The 13,525-nt window shown below is 39.8% G+C and overlaps 1 protein-coding gene across 3 annotated transcripts in view; it reads left to right on the top strand.

The window, feature by feature from the left end:
* The window catches only part of KCNQ1 (potassium voltage-gated channel subfamily Q member 1), a 279,006-nt gene that overhangs the window by 92,453 nt on the left and 173,028 nt on the right, over positions 1-13,525 (top strand). For 2 of the 3 annotated variants that reach the window (XM_053393717.1, XM_053393737.1), the window contains exons 11-12: positions 2,481-2,546; positions 3,820-3,940. In XM_053393717.1, coding sequence (XP_053249692.1) covers positions 2,481-2,546; positions 3,820-3,940 — 187 coding nt within the window. The remainder of the gene's footprint in view (positions 1-2,480; positions 2,547-3,819; positions 3,941-13,525) is intronic. The other variant, XM_053393727.1, reaches the window with a different exon arrangement.

Below are 13,525 nucleotides of genomic sequence, written 5' to 3'. Positions count from 1 at the left end.
AAATCTGAACTGTGATACTGAGGAAAGGAAACTAAAATGTTTAACTAAACCAAAGCCTTAATCTTCATCTCTGTTTAGACTGATTTATTTATATATATTATTACAATTAACAGTATGACAGTATCCTTCTAGGGTCCAGAGGCTACTTATTCACTGTTAAGTTGCTTTCGGTTCTGCATGAGTCTTCTGGGTATTTTTTAGAATAATAATCTGATTTTTCTTGTTAGCTTTCTGCCACATCTTTAAAAAAAACGATTCTGAAGAATACTTGTGCAGCTCATAAGCCTTCAAGGAAAGCACTACAGTACTTTGTCCTCCTATATACGGTACCTGCTACTCACACATGAGTATTTTTAGAGCTCACATCCCTTTCCTTTGAGAGCTTGTTTGCCAAGTTTTCTTCCAAGTAAATTTCATTTTTTTTAAAAAAAAAAAAAGTGCTGTAGAGAGCAAATATCAATGGGGAATACCACATTGGAATGCATATCAGGTAGAAAGTTCACATGCAGTTCTTGGTTTCTCAATAGGTTATGTAGTACAAAAGATGTTAAAGCTTTCTTTCACTGCTTTCTATGCCCAAGTGACATTAACCTTTAACTGTGACTTTCACCATTTGAAGGGCAACATAATCTATAAGCAGGTACTAACTCCAGTTTAGAAACAAAGGTTTCCTTTTCCTTCTGACATCTATTCTCCCTTTTTCCTCCTCCTCCCTCTGTTTTCTTCTCTCAAAACTCTTACAAGTGTACAGGACAAAAAGGAATGTTCAAATTTCTTGGTAAGTTAAGGAAATTTGTATTTTCCTACAGCATGCCAGACATTGAAAACTTAACATTGCTTGCAGTGCTTTCCTCATGCTCCCGCTGGCCATTGGCTATACTACTTTTCTGCTGACATTCTGCAATTGAAGTGGGACAAATGTGCATTCTTTCACATCTGTCCTTTATCATGATTCAATTAGTAATGAAGAAAAGTAGGATTTTTAAAATAAAAAAAATCCTGTTTAATTACATGATATACTCTTAACATTGTCTCCCATAATTGCATTGTAGCAAATGAGTTAATACGCTGCCATTTATTTTCTTTCTTCACTTGCTCATTTGTAACTGATTAGGATGACATGTGAATCCCATTGTTTTATATTTTTATTTGAAGTCTGCAATAAAAAAATATGCAGTGCAAGCTTATGCATGTTTACTGGATTCTAACTGGATTCAGTAGGGCTTACTCCTAGGTAAGTGTGAAGAGAATGGCAGCCTAAGAATCTCAGCTCATTACATTTCTTGAATTCCTAATTGCAACAAATATTTTCCTTATTTTTAAAAAGATTCAAAATTTTAGTCATATTTTTATTATGGTGGGAGGGGGATGGGAGATTTAAGACATGATTCATCACTTTTAAATCTTATGTTTCAAAGGGATATAGTTAAGAATGTGGTTCAGTTTTCCCACTGAATTCCCAGTAAGACCTAAAAGAACTTAACATTTACAGGATAATGTCCTTAAGATGTTTACTGGATAATGTATAGGACATTTAGGTTTGCTGAAACTTGAAATTATATTAAAATAACTAAAGTAGTCATAGAATAATTCACCTATTGATTCTTTTAAAGATGGCTTCTGGTTGTTTTTAAGCAAAGAATACATGGAAGCTTTCCCCCCATAAGGAGTAAATTATTTATTTAAATTAAAATCCTTGGGTTACTTTGTTTTACTCAAGTGCATAAAGTAGAACTCAGCCATAAAATCAGTGACTAAAGTTATAAGCAGCTGGTAAGTTTTAAAAACCTATTAAATAAGCAACACTTCATTAAGAAGCCTTAAACATTTGCAGATCTTGCCATGGCTAAAATCTCAAACCTGCTTAGTCAGATTGACCAGTCTGAATCTGTGATGAAGTTTAATTTCTAACCTGTTGTGAAGTCTTACCCATTGTTTATCTGTAGAAAACATCTATTCTGAATGTATCTTCACAAATTTCTCTTCCACATTTCTCCCAAAATTTAAGGAGGCTTACCAAGTTTCCCCTTAACATAAATATAGTGGGACAAAAATATCTATATACCTTCCATAGTAGAGGTTACTGAAATTATAGGAGGCCTTTTCTATTCTCATTCTCTAGGATAATACAGTACCCATGTAGAGGGGAAATGAGGGGGGTTGGAAGGGAAAAGTGAATAAGGTGAAATAGCCAAGGACATGATAGAAATATTTAAGAAGTCATATTGATATTACTTATCTAATGTTCAAAAATGCAAGAAGGCTCAACATGTATTAGAGTAGTTTAAAATTATAAGGAAGAGAAACATATTGGTCATGTGCCTTACCTGCAAGAAACATTTTTAATACCTGTTTTCCTGTTGTTTAAAGATTAACTGATGCAATTTTGGCTTGGATTGCATTACTGTCTCTCTTGACTTTCTTCCTTTCTTTTTCGGTGCACTGTCTCTCCTACCCCCTCCTGTCACCTGTTCACTCAGTCCGACAGCATTCCTGGTCATCCTTTGCTACAGAGCAGCCATCTCCCAGTTCTCCCCCTTCTCCAGGTAAATCTTGCATCTCTTTGCTTCATTTGCTCAACTCTGGGCTTGTAGACACTACATTTCACCCATTCTGTTACAATTTATGGGACAGATTAGGGTTTCCTTTCAGAAGATAGAACTATACATTGGTACCTCAGTTTATGAACTAAATTCGTTCTGGAGATCCGTTCTTAACCTGAAACTGTTCTTAACCTGAGCTACCACTTTAGCTAATGGGGCCTCTCGCAATTTCTGTTCTTTTCCTGGGGCAAAGTTATTAACCCAAGGTACTACTTCCAGGTTAGCGGTGTTTGTAACCTGAGGTGTTTGTAACCCGAGGTACCACTGTACTGAACATACAAAGCTTAAACAAAATGGTTGGAGATTGTAATTTACTTCTAGTCTTAAACAAATAAATACTGTGACTACTACTAGGTATTTATACTGAGTTGGATCCAGACTTACTCTTTTGGAAATGGAAATGTTGCTTCCATTTGGAGATAGAAGAAAAGGAAGGAAGTGATTTTTGCTTCTTCTTCCTTGTCCTTGCAGCTCTTTTTGTGCCGCCTTCCACACTGTTCTGGAGGGTCCCAAAACACTGCAGAATAGCTTTTCACCTCCAGTGGTGCTTCTCGTTTGCAGAATTCTGTTCATGAGTACTCTAGATTCATAGTATTTTAAAGGGGCCAAAGAGTCCTGGAAGACATGCTCCCTGCCTTGTAGGTGTTTTCCACCTGGCCTGGGAGGGTGGGGCCCAACTGACTCCAGCTACAAAAGGTGAGACTGCTCACCAGACTCGTAGGCTCCTGTTTAAGGTTTTTTTTTGTTGAGGTGAGGGTTGTTGCTCCTGTTAGTTATTTGTATCTTTATTTTAGGTCTTGTGATTTATGTGGAAATGGTTCAGTTTGGTTGTGCATTTAAAAAAATTATGGTTTGACTACTTCTGCAATTTTATAATTATGTGTTCTTTTTATGCTGTAAGCCACTTTGAGCATGGTTTGAATTGTGGAAAGGCAGCATACAAATAAAATTATGTATGTATGTAGAAAGTACGTATCCAGTCCAGAAATAAAACAAAATAAAAAAACCAAAAGGAGCACAATAATTAGATAAGAGTATCAGTCATGAGAAAGCCACCAAGAATAAGTGGGTTTTCAAAATCTTTCTGAAAAACTAGTGTGGTAACTTTATGGAGGTTAACTGGACGTTCCAGAATCATGGACCCACCAAAGAAAAAGTATTCTGCCTTTTGCCTACTAGCAAGTTTAATCTTTACCTTCCTGTTTCTTTTTCACAGTGAAAAGAAACTCTCCATTTTTAGATACAAACACAGGACCATTCATTAGGACGAACAGCTTTGCTGATGAACTCGACCTGGAAGGCGAAACATTGCTGACCCCAATAACTCACATCTCACAGTAAGTCACAGATTTCTGAATTATGCTATCATTTGCTCCAGACAAGTTCAACCAGTACATGCTATAAGCTAAAATATAATCCTAGATCAACCTTATAGTTATTTATGTAAAATCATTCTGTGTAGAAATTAATGTATGCTGTCCCGATATCCATTAAAAAGTTATCCATTCTGCTCATGGAACAAATCTGACTTTTAGGTCACATTGCACCTGATGGATATTCTTCATTTTAAGCAAAACATACTGCATTGGTTATTGAGTTATGAGATATGCTTTTTACTTTTACCTAATACTGTGGATAGCTGTACGAAAAGTTCATAGATGGCATTGGTTTTTGTGTTTAGGGATGTGTTATGTTGTGCCTGAACTGCTAATGCCCTATTTGGACATTTCTCATAAGATCTGAATAGTGTGAAATTATTCCTGTTAAAATAGCAGTGATGTATGGAGAATAACAGCACCATTGCAGTAGTACCCAGATTGAATCCACCTGTTGTCCAGAGAGGTGTCAGGACATGTTGTGGATTATGAGGGCCTGCATAAACAGACTTGGCTCAGGTGTGATCAAATGATGGTCATTCCTAGTTTCCTATTAAACTCTCAATGCAATATTTGGTGTATTTACTGTATCTTATTCTTCCTTTGTATCCTTGTCAATGTCACTAAACTCTATGTGTTTTGACTATACTGTACACAATTGTGGCTTTAGGCACGATTCCTGGAGCGTAACCCTGACAGGCTTATTGTATAAAACTATCCATGTATCAATCTATATAGTACACAAACACAGAAATGCAGGCATATATAGTTATACTATCGTAAAAACAAAAGTGGTTTCTGGTTACAAAAAAGTTTGTAAAGAAAATTGCAACTTGACATAATTAACCATGAGGATTTATTTCCCAAGGGAATCCATAAACAAATGCTTTTTATGCTCTTATAACTGTGACTTCGCGTGTTTCTTCCTCCCAGTTTTTCTTTTAAGTAGTCTGTTTTGCTGGAACTCTGTAAACTAGTAGCTCTTAAAATTTGAAGGCTGCATTGGTATAATCCTTCATGCAAGCATTCCAAAGGGCTCCATAGTACATATCAAAAATATCTAGCCAATCCATGTAAACCAATTAGCATGTAAAAGTCAGATCAAATGCAGCTTCAGTTCAGACTGTAAAACTGATGCATGCTCTATAAGAGACATATCAGCATGAAGAATATTTTATAGCCCAGCTGCATAACACTGTAACTCCTGGTTAGAGAATGAAGGGCTGTGGAACCAGAAAGAATAATGTGCTGTTGAATCTTGGACTGTAGTGCTGCATATAAATTAATATGCCCCAGGGGCCATGAAAATGAGCGTGTATGAAAGAAACTGATTCCATAACCACAAAGGCGTGAGTAAGAGCCGCTGTGTGAATTGCAGGCATGTGCTTGGCAAAAAGTATCTGCAAACAGATTTCACCTGAGAGCATAAAATTACTTCTCTTTGACAGGCAATATAAATCACCTGGCAAAAATATTGGTTACCTACTGTACTGTCAGGAAACTTTCTTGGTAAAAGTCAGATTAAGGAATGTGTTTAAAATCTCTGTTTTCACTTACTTGGGAAGGATGGAGAAACTCTTGCAACTGGTGCTTGTCTGTTTCATCACAAGTACGTCAGGAATATCCCAGGGGTCCAGGAGCAGTAAGCCAGCAGCAGCCTTGTGAAAATCACACTTAGTTAAGGGTGTCTCTGGGCTCTCCCTAACTCAATCATGGCCACGTTTATGGAGCTTACATGCCTGTCCACATTAAGAAAAGTGAGACAGGAGGTAGATGCATGACTGGATCCAATGCACTGCCGCAACAAGAGTAGGGGCCAAAGCCTGACTCGGTGCCATAATGTGTGCTGCTTCACTATGATGTTGACCCCAATCTCAGCAGCAGCATAGTAGCTTTTGTTCGTACTGATGCACCTGCATTTGCCTTCTAACTGCAGCCAGATGCAGCCGTTCTTCTTTGATGCATGGTTATGTCTTGGATGTGTCGAAGAACCTGGAGCAATATAATACTATGCTGCTTTAGCTAGTGGCATGAATTGGTGAGCAAGAGCAGACCTGGTTTTGCTTCAGGGCAGTATCACAGATGTGTGTCTAAGCACAACACACTTGGGATCATGAACACACTCTGAGGTCGTTTCCGGATGACCTGTTTATTGAGCATTAATCCAAATTTGTTTCTGGGGAGATCTGATTATACCTGCTGTTTTCAGAGCATTCGTTTTGATTTGGTTGTGGGGAGGATAGATAGCATTGCGTCAAGCAAATGCTACCCTACACTTTCCAGTCACTTTCTTTTATCCCATGTTTTGAAGAAGCTGGTTTGTTGTGCACCAGTCCCAAATCAAATTGGATTGCACAACCTGAATTTGCTGGTGTACAATTGGATGCCACCCCAAAATAGCAACAGTCTGGGAGGACCCTCTATGGCCTGACCTGTACAGAGGACTCCTGTTCTTCATAGAATATATGGGGCATCCTCAAAGGGGAGTCTTTCTCTGAACTCCCATCTCCTGATCTAGCAAGATCAAGGTGAGGAGGAGTGCCAAGATACAGTACCCTTTGTGGTGATGTAAGCTGAACCTCAGTCGGAGTATCAGTCACTTCTACTGGAGTTGGAGCCTCTGACAGATGGGAGATTTATGAAAGGGCTTGCAAAGGTTTGTTCCCTTTCTGTAAAATTCCCAAGAGCCATACAGTTGCCAAATAGGTTTATTTATTGTTTATTTATTTAAATTGTGGGGAAAGGGAGGTGGCAGGTTCATCTTCCCCATCTGACAGCCCTCAAGCTTTGTCAGAGTGCCAATAGTGCAGAGATGATAATAGAGCTAGAGCTTTAGGAAGTATAAGGGGCAGTGGGTGGTATCTTTCCCACACCCAATAGACCAACAATGTCTGGTCTCCCAGGTCATAGTCCAACACGCTAACAATTAAGCCATTTATGCCAGCTTATTTGATTTACTGCAGGAACTTACGTTTCTTCTCCATGAAAAGCACTATTACTGCTTGTGCAGCTCACATTGTGCTAAGTGAGTTTCCCATTCCCAGATCCAGGTCAGCAAGGGGGGCAGGTGACCTCCCCCTGGTCGAAGGCAGGCAGCAACCTTTAGGGAGGTCCGGCTCCCATCCCATAGTTCTGTTCCTGCCTTCATTGAGTGCAGCCAGTCACCATTAGCTCTCACTTATCTCTTTAGGTTTATAAATTCTTTTTTAACAGCTTAGTTAGGTGGAATTTTCTTTCCTCATTCCATTTTTCCTTCTCTTCTGCTTCAGTTTACTTCACCTGGAGCACCTGCCTAGCCTCTCCTTTCCCATGCTCTGCATCTTCTTCTTTTTAGCCTTGGCACTTTTGTCTTTCCTCCCTTTCCCTCTCAGTGAAGGGACGGGAGAAGCAGCCCAATTTCTTCCCTTCTCAGAGTGGGAATCCTGGAGAAGCCTGGCGGGGCTGCCGCACTGCATCACTCTTTTCATTTTGGCACAAACGCCATCGTCCGTCTTGGATTCAATCTCACAAAGCTTCTTTTTAGCATGAACACCATTTTCAAAAGAATTGTGTGAATTGACTAAGGAGACAAGTGAGATTTAAAAGATATTCCCTGTTCATATGTCAAACAAGTGCATTGCATTTCCTATCTCCCTGGCCCCTCCTGCCAATATACCTTTACCAGGCACTACAACCTGACACATGCACCTTAGCCAAGGCAGCATTTGGCCAGAGGGTCCTGCCTTAGCTCCTACAGCCTTAACCTGCCCTAGGGAGGTTAGCTATTGTACTTCCCATCCCTGCTGCCCTGAAACTGGGAATTGGGAGAAGCACAGTTGCACTCGCCTGAAATGTAGTTTTTCCAGTCAGCAGGCCCCACCCTATGTAGTGGACTGCAGGAATATTTCCTTTTTCTTCTTCTTCTTCTTCATCATCATCATTTACTTACACAGTTGAGATTAGTTGTAGTTTGGATTGGGAAGTAGGATGTTTTTCTTTTTCTTGAGCTTGGCAAGTCTGTGCAAAGTGCATGATGGGAGCCCTGCCAGCCCTTGACCAGGGAGAGAAGCCATCAACCCATCCTGCTGCTCTTTCACTGGGAATGGAAAACTACATTTCAGGTGAGCACAACTGCACTTTTGCCATTGCAGTGTTTTTATTACAGAAGACCCCTGCCAAGAAGGCTAATTATCTAGTCATTTTAGAGAATATACACACCATTGTACATACACCAACTATTTGCAAAATCTCATAGCCAAAAAGATGTTGGGTTTGTGACGCTTTGAGTTTTGTATATGCAATGGCTGTGCCTTTGTTTATTCCTGGTAATTTGATTATTAAAGGGCCCTCTTTCACCTTTGTGATTTGGAGGCAGCTTCTTAGTTTAAAGATACATTATGTCCAGAGCAAACATTTGTAATCTCTGTGGTGCGGAGGAATCCTTATTTGCGTTGACTAGATGGCTCATATTGTAAATCAGGGGTGTCAAACTCAAATTCATCGGGGGCCGCATCAGCAGTTTGGTCACCCTCAAAGGGCTGGTTGTATCTGTAGGACTATGTGTCCGCTCAATATAAAAACAAGTGGAGGTTTCCTGAATGCATGTAAAGTGAAGTTTTCCTGTGTAGAACGGCCGGCGCCACTAGAGGGCAGACGTTCTCTGGCTTGTAGGCTGCCGCGCATGCGCTGAAGAGGCGGCTTTCTTGTGTCAAAAAAAAAAAGCGAGAATAAAAGGTGAAGGCTGGTGGCCGGCAATGGCTACACGGGCCACATGATGAGGTCTGGCGGGCCGGATTCGGCCCGCGGGCCTTGTGTTTGACACCTGTGTTGTAAATGATTCCTGCTTTTATCTTCCTCCCTCATTTCCAAAGGCCCTTGTAAAGTCTGAGCAAATACAGCTTATTCACTTTCAAGTGGTCAGATATAATGACTGACCTGCTGTCACCACAACTCTGTTTGCAGGGCAGCTAACAACATTTAAAATGTGATTTGCACACAGACAACTTGATGGTTAATTTAAGAGAGGAGTTGAACAGCAGCAATCAAAGCAAGCATGCAGCCAAAGATCAGGCATGAAACAACAGTTTTCTGATGTGTTACAATCAAACTTAACCCTCATGAATCCTATTTCCTTCTGTGTTAAGTAATTAGAGTATTCCATCCTTACAGACTTTTAAATAAACAACCTTCCTCCCCTAAGAGGCAGGGAAAATAAGAAACTATGGTAGTAGTATACCATGTTAGCATATAAATTATTATTACGATGCCATTACTATTGCCTTACATGTGCCTTTTAGTTCACATGTGTACCTTCTAGTCTAAAAACAATATATTTGTTGTTTTAAATTGTGGTTTTTTTTATTGTTCCACATCCTGAGATCTCAGGATAATGGGCAAGCTCTAACTATTCTAGATGTAATATAATAAAAGTATTTAGAGGCTAAATACATTTAGACACACACACACACAGTTATACTTTTCTCAGGAGCTATGCAAGCATATGTACAGAATAGGAAAAAAGAGATACTGTGCTAAGCTGGCCATTGGGTGGTTTACTGGGTTTCCATTTCTTTGATTGGCAGAGAATGAATTGGCAGAGGACAGGCTGCTATCTTTAAATGCAGGTTGGGGGCAGATCTGGGCAAAAAAAGGAGTTTAGGAAACCATACTATAATCCTCCTATAAACTATAGTGGAATATTCGAGATGGGATTAGTTCTCATGCACTGAATTAGTTACATAGCAAACACTGACATGGCACATTTACAGGCCAACAGAAGAGAATGTTATTTCCTTTGGCAAATAAAACAATAAAAAATACACCTTGTCGCAGATGCATACACTTGTATGTTGAGGTTCTACTCCTTTAAAGTAGTAAAGACAGCTCCTGCTTTCATGCTGTAGATTAATATTAGATTCCTTGTTTTCCATGAGTTAGTTTACTTGACTGATGTTAAGTAGTTAAAGTAGACTCCAGCTGCTTACATATTCAGAAGCACAAGGTTCATCTAATGCAAGGCCAATAAGCATCTGCATGTGCCCTGAATTTATCCATGTTTATTTTAGACACCACACAGAGCAATAAATGCAAATGCAGGAGTTGGGATGAGAGATGATGCCCCATATTTATTTATTTCATTGAATTCTTATCATCACTTCTGTTTAAAGTCAGTAAATTTGTCTTTTGACCATACTATAATTAATATTGGGTATTATGTACATAGCATTTTATGTAAAATATTACACATAGTAACGTTGGCAGCTAATATTCCAAGAGAAAGTTTGCTGCAATCTTAAATTACCTATTATAACCTGGTAATTTTTTATTTTTTTGAAAAACGGAAAACAGGTTGGAGGATGAATTTGAAGCAGAGAAGGAAAAAAATATAAGGAAATAGCTAAGCCCCCATCTCCCTACATCTCTGTTCCATGTTGCTTCCCTCTTGAACCTGTGTTCCTTGCTTAGAAAACAATAACAGCATTTGAGTTTGGCTGTGGCATGCTCTCAACTACCTTAGTCAGCTGGATCTAAACATTTTCTTCAATGTGTGCAAGATAATCAAAACCCTTTGGCAAAATTTCCTTACAAATAAATCAGCCAAGTTTCTAGAACTGAGGTTCAAAATAAAAGGTTCCGTTTATGGCTGCCATGCATTACACTATATGTTTTTCAAATGTAGTTAACTGGAGGTGGTATTGTAGCAACAATTCATAACCTGCATCTTTAGTTTTCCACCACACAAAGTATCTAAAATAAAAAGCTTTGTCTGCTTTACATATAGGATTGACCTCCACTATAGGCGCACATTAAGTGCCTAATGAATGTGAGGATTCTTATCAGAAGATGGATCTGTGCAGTTTTGGTGGGGTACTTCGATCTATTAGTGTATATAAATGTGGATTGGTTGGACCAGTTCCCCCATTCATTCCAGAAAACTGTATATGCTTAGCTCTGTATATAGCTTTCTGGAGCAAAATGAATGTTTCTCATTAATTTCAGTGGAGGGATTCATTATGTGTACCTACAAGTGTACACATGCATGTGCACCTCTCTCACTGTGAGCTAGGATTTGTTCCTTCCTTTGAAATAAGTGAGGCAGCTCTTTCATGCCCACGAATCCCAAGTGTGCATTGGAGCTCTCATATCCCCAGTGCTTTTTTGTGATGGTACTCGCCGGTATGGAGTAGCAGCACATCTTATTTTGTTTCCCATGGCAGACATCTTGGTCTGGCACCCACTGTGCTTTTATCAAGATAGGAGTATCACCACCTCTTTTATTTTATTATTATTATTGAGCACTGCACACCCCTAAGCTGGAGTTCAGTGTTAACTTGTTGTATTCTGGCTTGTTTTCTGCTTCGTTTGCTCATGATTTATGAGGTTTTCCAAGGCACTCATTAAAGTCATATGAAGTTATGACATGCAGGAGTTATGGGGAAACGCAACTGAATAATTTGCTAGGGATATATTGCTCCTTTTCATTAAAATATTACACAGCCATGGCTGCTTATCCAACCTAGGTGATAAGCTTGCAGTGACCTTTTTCTGCAGCCAGTTTCTAACCCAGAATTCCTCGCTGAATTTGGCTGGAATGAATGAGCAAATCACACCGCAAGCAGCAGTTGCACTCTTGGCCCTAGGTAGTTGGCCTCAATTGAAATAAATGGGGAGCAGCTACTGAAGGGTAATAAAGCTGTAGTGATTTTAGCAGTTATTCTGAAACCATCTGCTTTTCATTTTATAAATCTAAACCAATCCTGCCCATATCAAATTTTAGGCGCACATTTAAATAATAATATTGGAATGCATTTTACCCGCACCCTTTGCCGTAATGGAAACAGTACTTTTATTAATATCGTGATTGTTTGTAATGTTCCTTGCTTAAAAATAGGAAGTGCATCAGGAGGTTTCAGTGCTGCACAACAGCGTCCCTTTTTTTGCAGGGGGAGGGGGGCATCTTTATCCACTAGATATTTTCATAATCTTATTTTAATGCTATCTCTCGACAACATTAAATTATTAAATCATTATTAAACCAGTTTCATTTTTTAAAAAAATAACTTGAACCATAAAGAGTATGCAATGGGCTTTTGGACCACTTTTGAAACTCCCAGAGGCTGCACACCACAGCTGGAAACAACTTGTGCTATGAAACTCAATATTGGCAAAAACGTAGGCTTCTGTCCAGAGAACTGTGAAGGAGAGACCCATGTGTACAGCAGGATTTTTGTGGTCATTTTTTGAACAGTAGTTGCACAGGGGGCTGGTATTTGGTAAAGAGCAACAGAAGTCCTGCTGTACACAGCCAATCCCTAAAACATCTGCACAACTGCTTAGTGGATAATGGTATTGGTGCTGATGCAGACATAAGCTTGTATATTGTGTTGACATGGAAAGAGTATAATTCCTCTAAACCAAAGCCCCATACTTCTCCAAGTCTATCCAATTCATCACCTTGAATGACTTTGCTGGTATAGGAAGAAGAGGTGTCACCTGAAATCTGGCAGGGCAGGAGGAGGTAAAAGACTGCGTTTAGGTTACCTGAAACATTCACCTGGGAGAGAGCTTTGGGGATGTGCCTTTCCCTTTAGGAACTACATAGTGGAATAGAACTGAGTAGGTGAGAAGCAGAAATGCTGCGCTGAAGCAGCAGCAGTTCTGAGTAACAGTGGTCTTTGTGCAGCTATGCCATATTCAGAGTGGGCTCATCAGAATGAATGGACGAAACTGACTTGCCAATTGGTTTCAGTGGTGAGTATGACTTTGTTGGCTACAACCCAATAGTTGTAAAAATGTGTAAGCAATGCAGACTTACTAAAATGTCTCCTGGTAAACATTCAGCACGGTTTTAAGTATGACCCAAGAACGCCCTCAAGCCTGCATACCCAAGAGAGTGCCTGTACTGTATGCCCCCCCCCCCGGACTTCCTTACCATTATCTCTTTATCTGCATGTTCAGACATAGGCAGTTAAAGGAAAGCAGTTAGTGACTGCTCCATAACTGCAAAATTCCTCCCAAAGATTTGCCAAAATCTGAGCATCCTCCAGAAGCACTGAAAGGCCTTTTAGAATGAAACTGGATGGCTGCCTAGCCCTCAGCTCTAGTTCATCCCTATGATGATGTTACCAGGACGGCCCCAGTGGTGCCTAGTTATGCAAATGGTAAGGCAGGCAGCAAGAGGTTTGTGACACCAGCAACCTTTACACTATTACTATTGAAATTCAGATGTCTCCTCAATTAATTGATTGATTTAAATCACCTAACTCAGGGGTCAGCAAACTTTTTCAGCAGGGGGCCGGTCCACTGTCCCTCAGACCTTGTGTGGGGCTGGACTATATTTTGGAAAAGAAAAAAAATGAACGAATTCCTATGCCCCACAAATAACCCAGAGATGCATTTTAAAGAAAAGCACACATTCTACTCAGGTAAAAACACACTGATTCCTGGACCGTCCGTGGGCCGGATTTAGAAGGCGATTGGGCCGGATTTGGCCCCCGGGCCTTAGGTTGCCTACCCATGACCTAACTGTTCAATCCCAAATCTGTACTATATAGTGGGTGCTGGTGC

The sequence above is a fragment of the Podarcis raffonei genome, chromosome 1 (genome assembly GCF_027172205.1).
Source record: "Podarcis raffonei isolate rPodRaf1 chromosome 1, rPodRaf1.pri, whole genome shotgun sequence".
NCBI classification, from domain to species: domain Eukaryota; kingdom Metazoa; phylum Chordata; class Lepidosauria; order Squamata; family Lacertidae; genus Podarcis; species Podarcis raffonei.
This window is presented reverse-complemented; position numbering and strand designations above follow the sequence as displayed.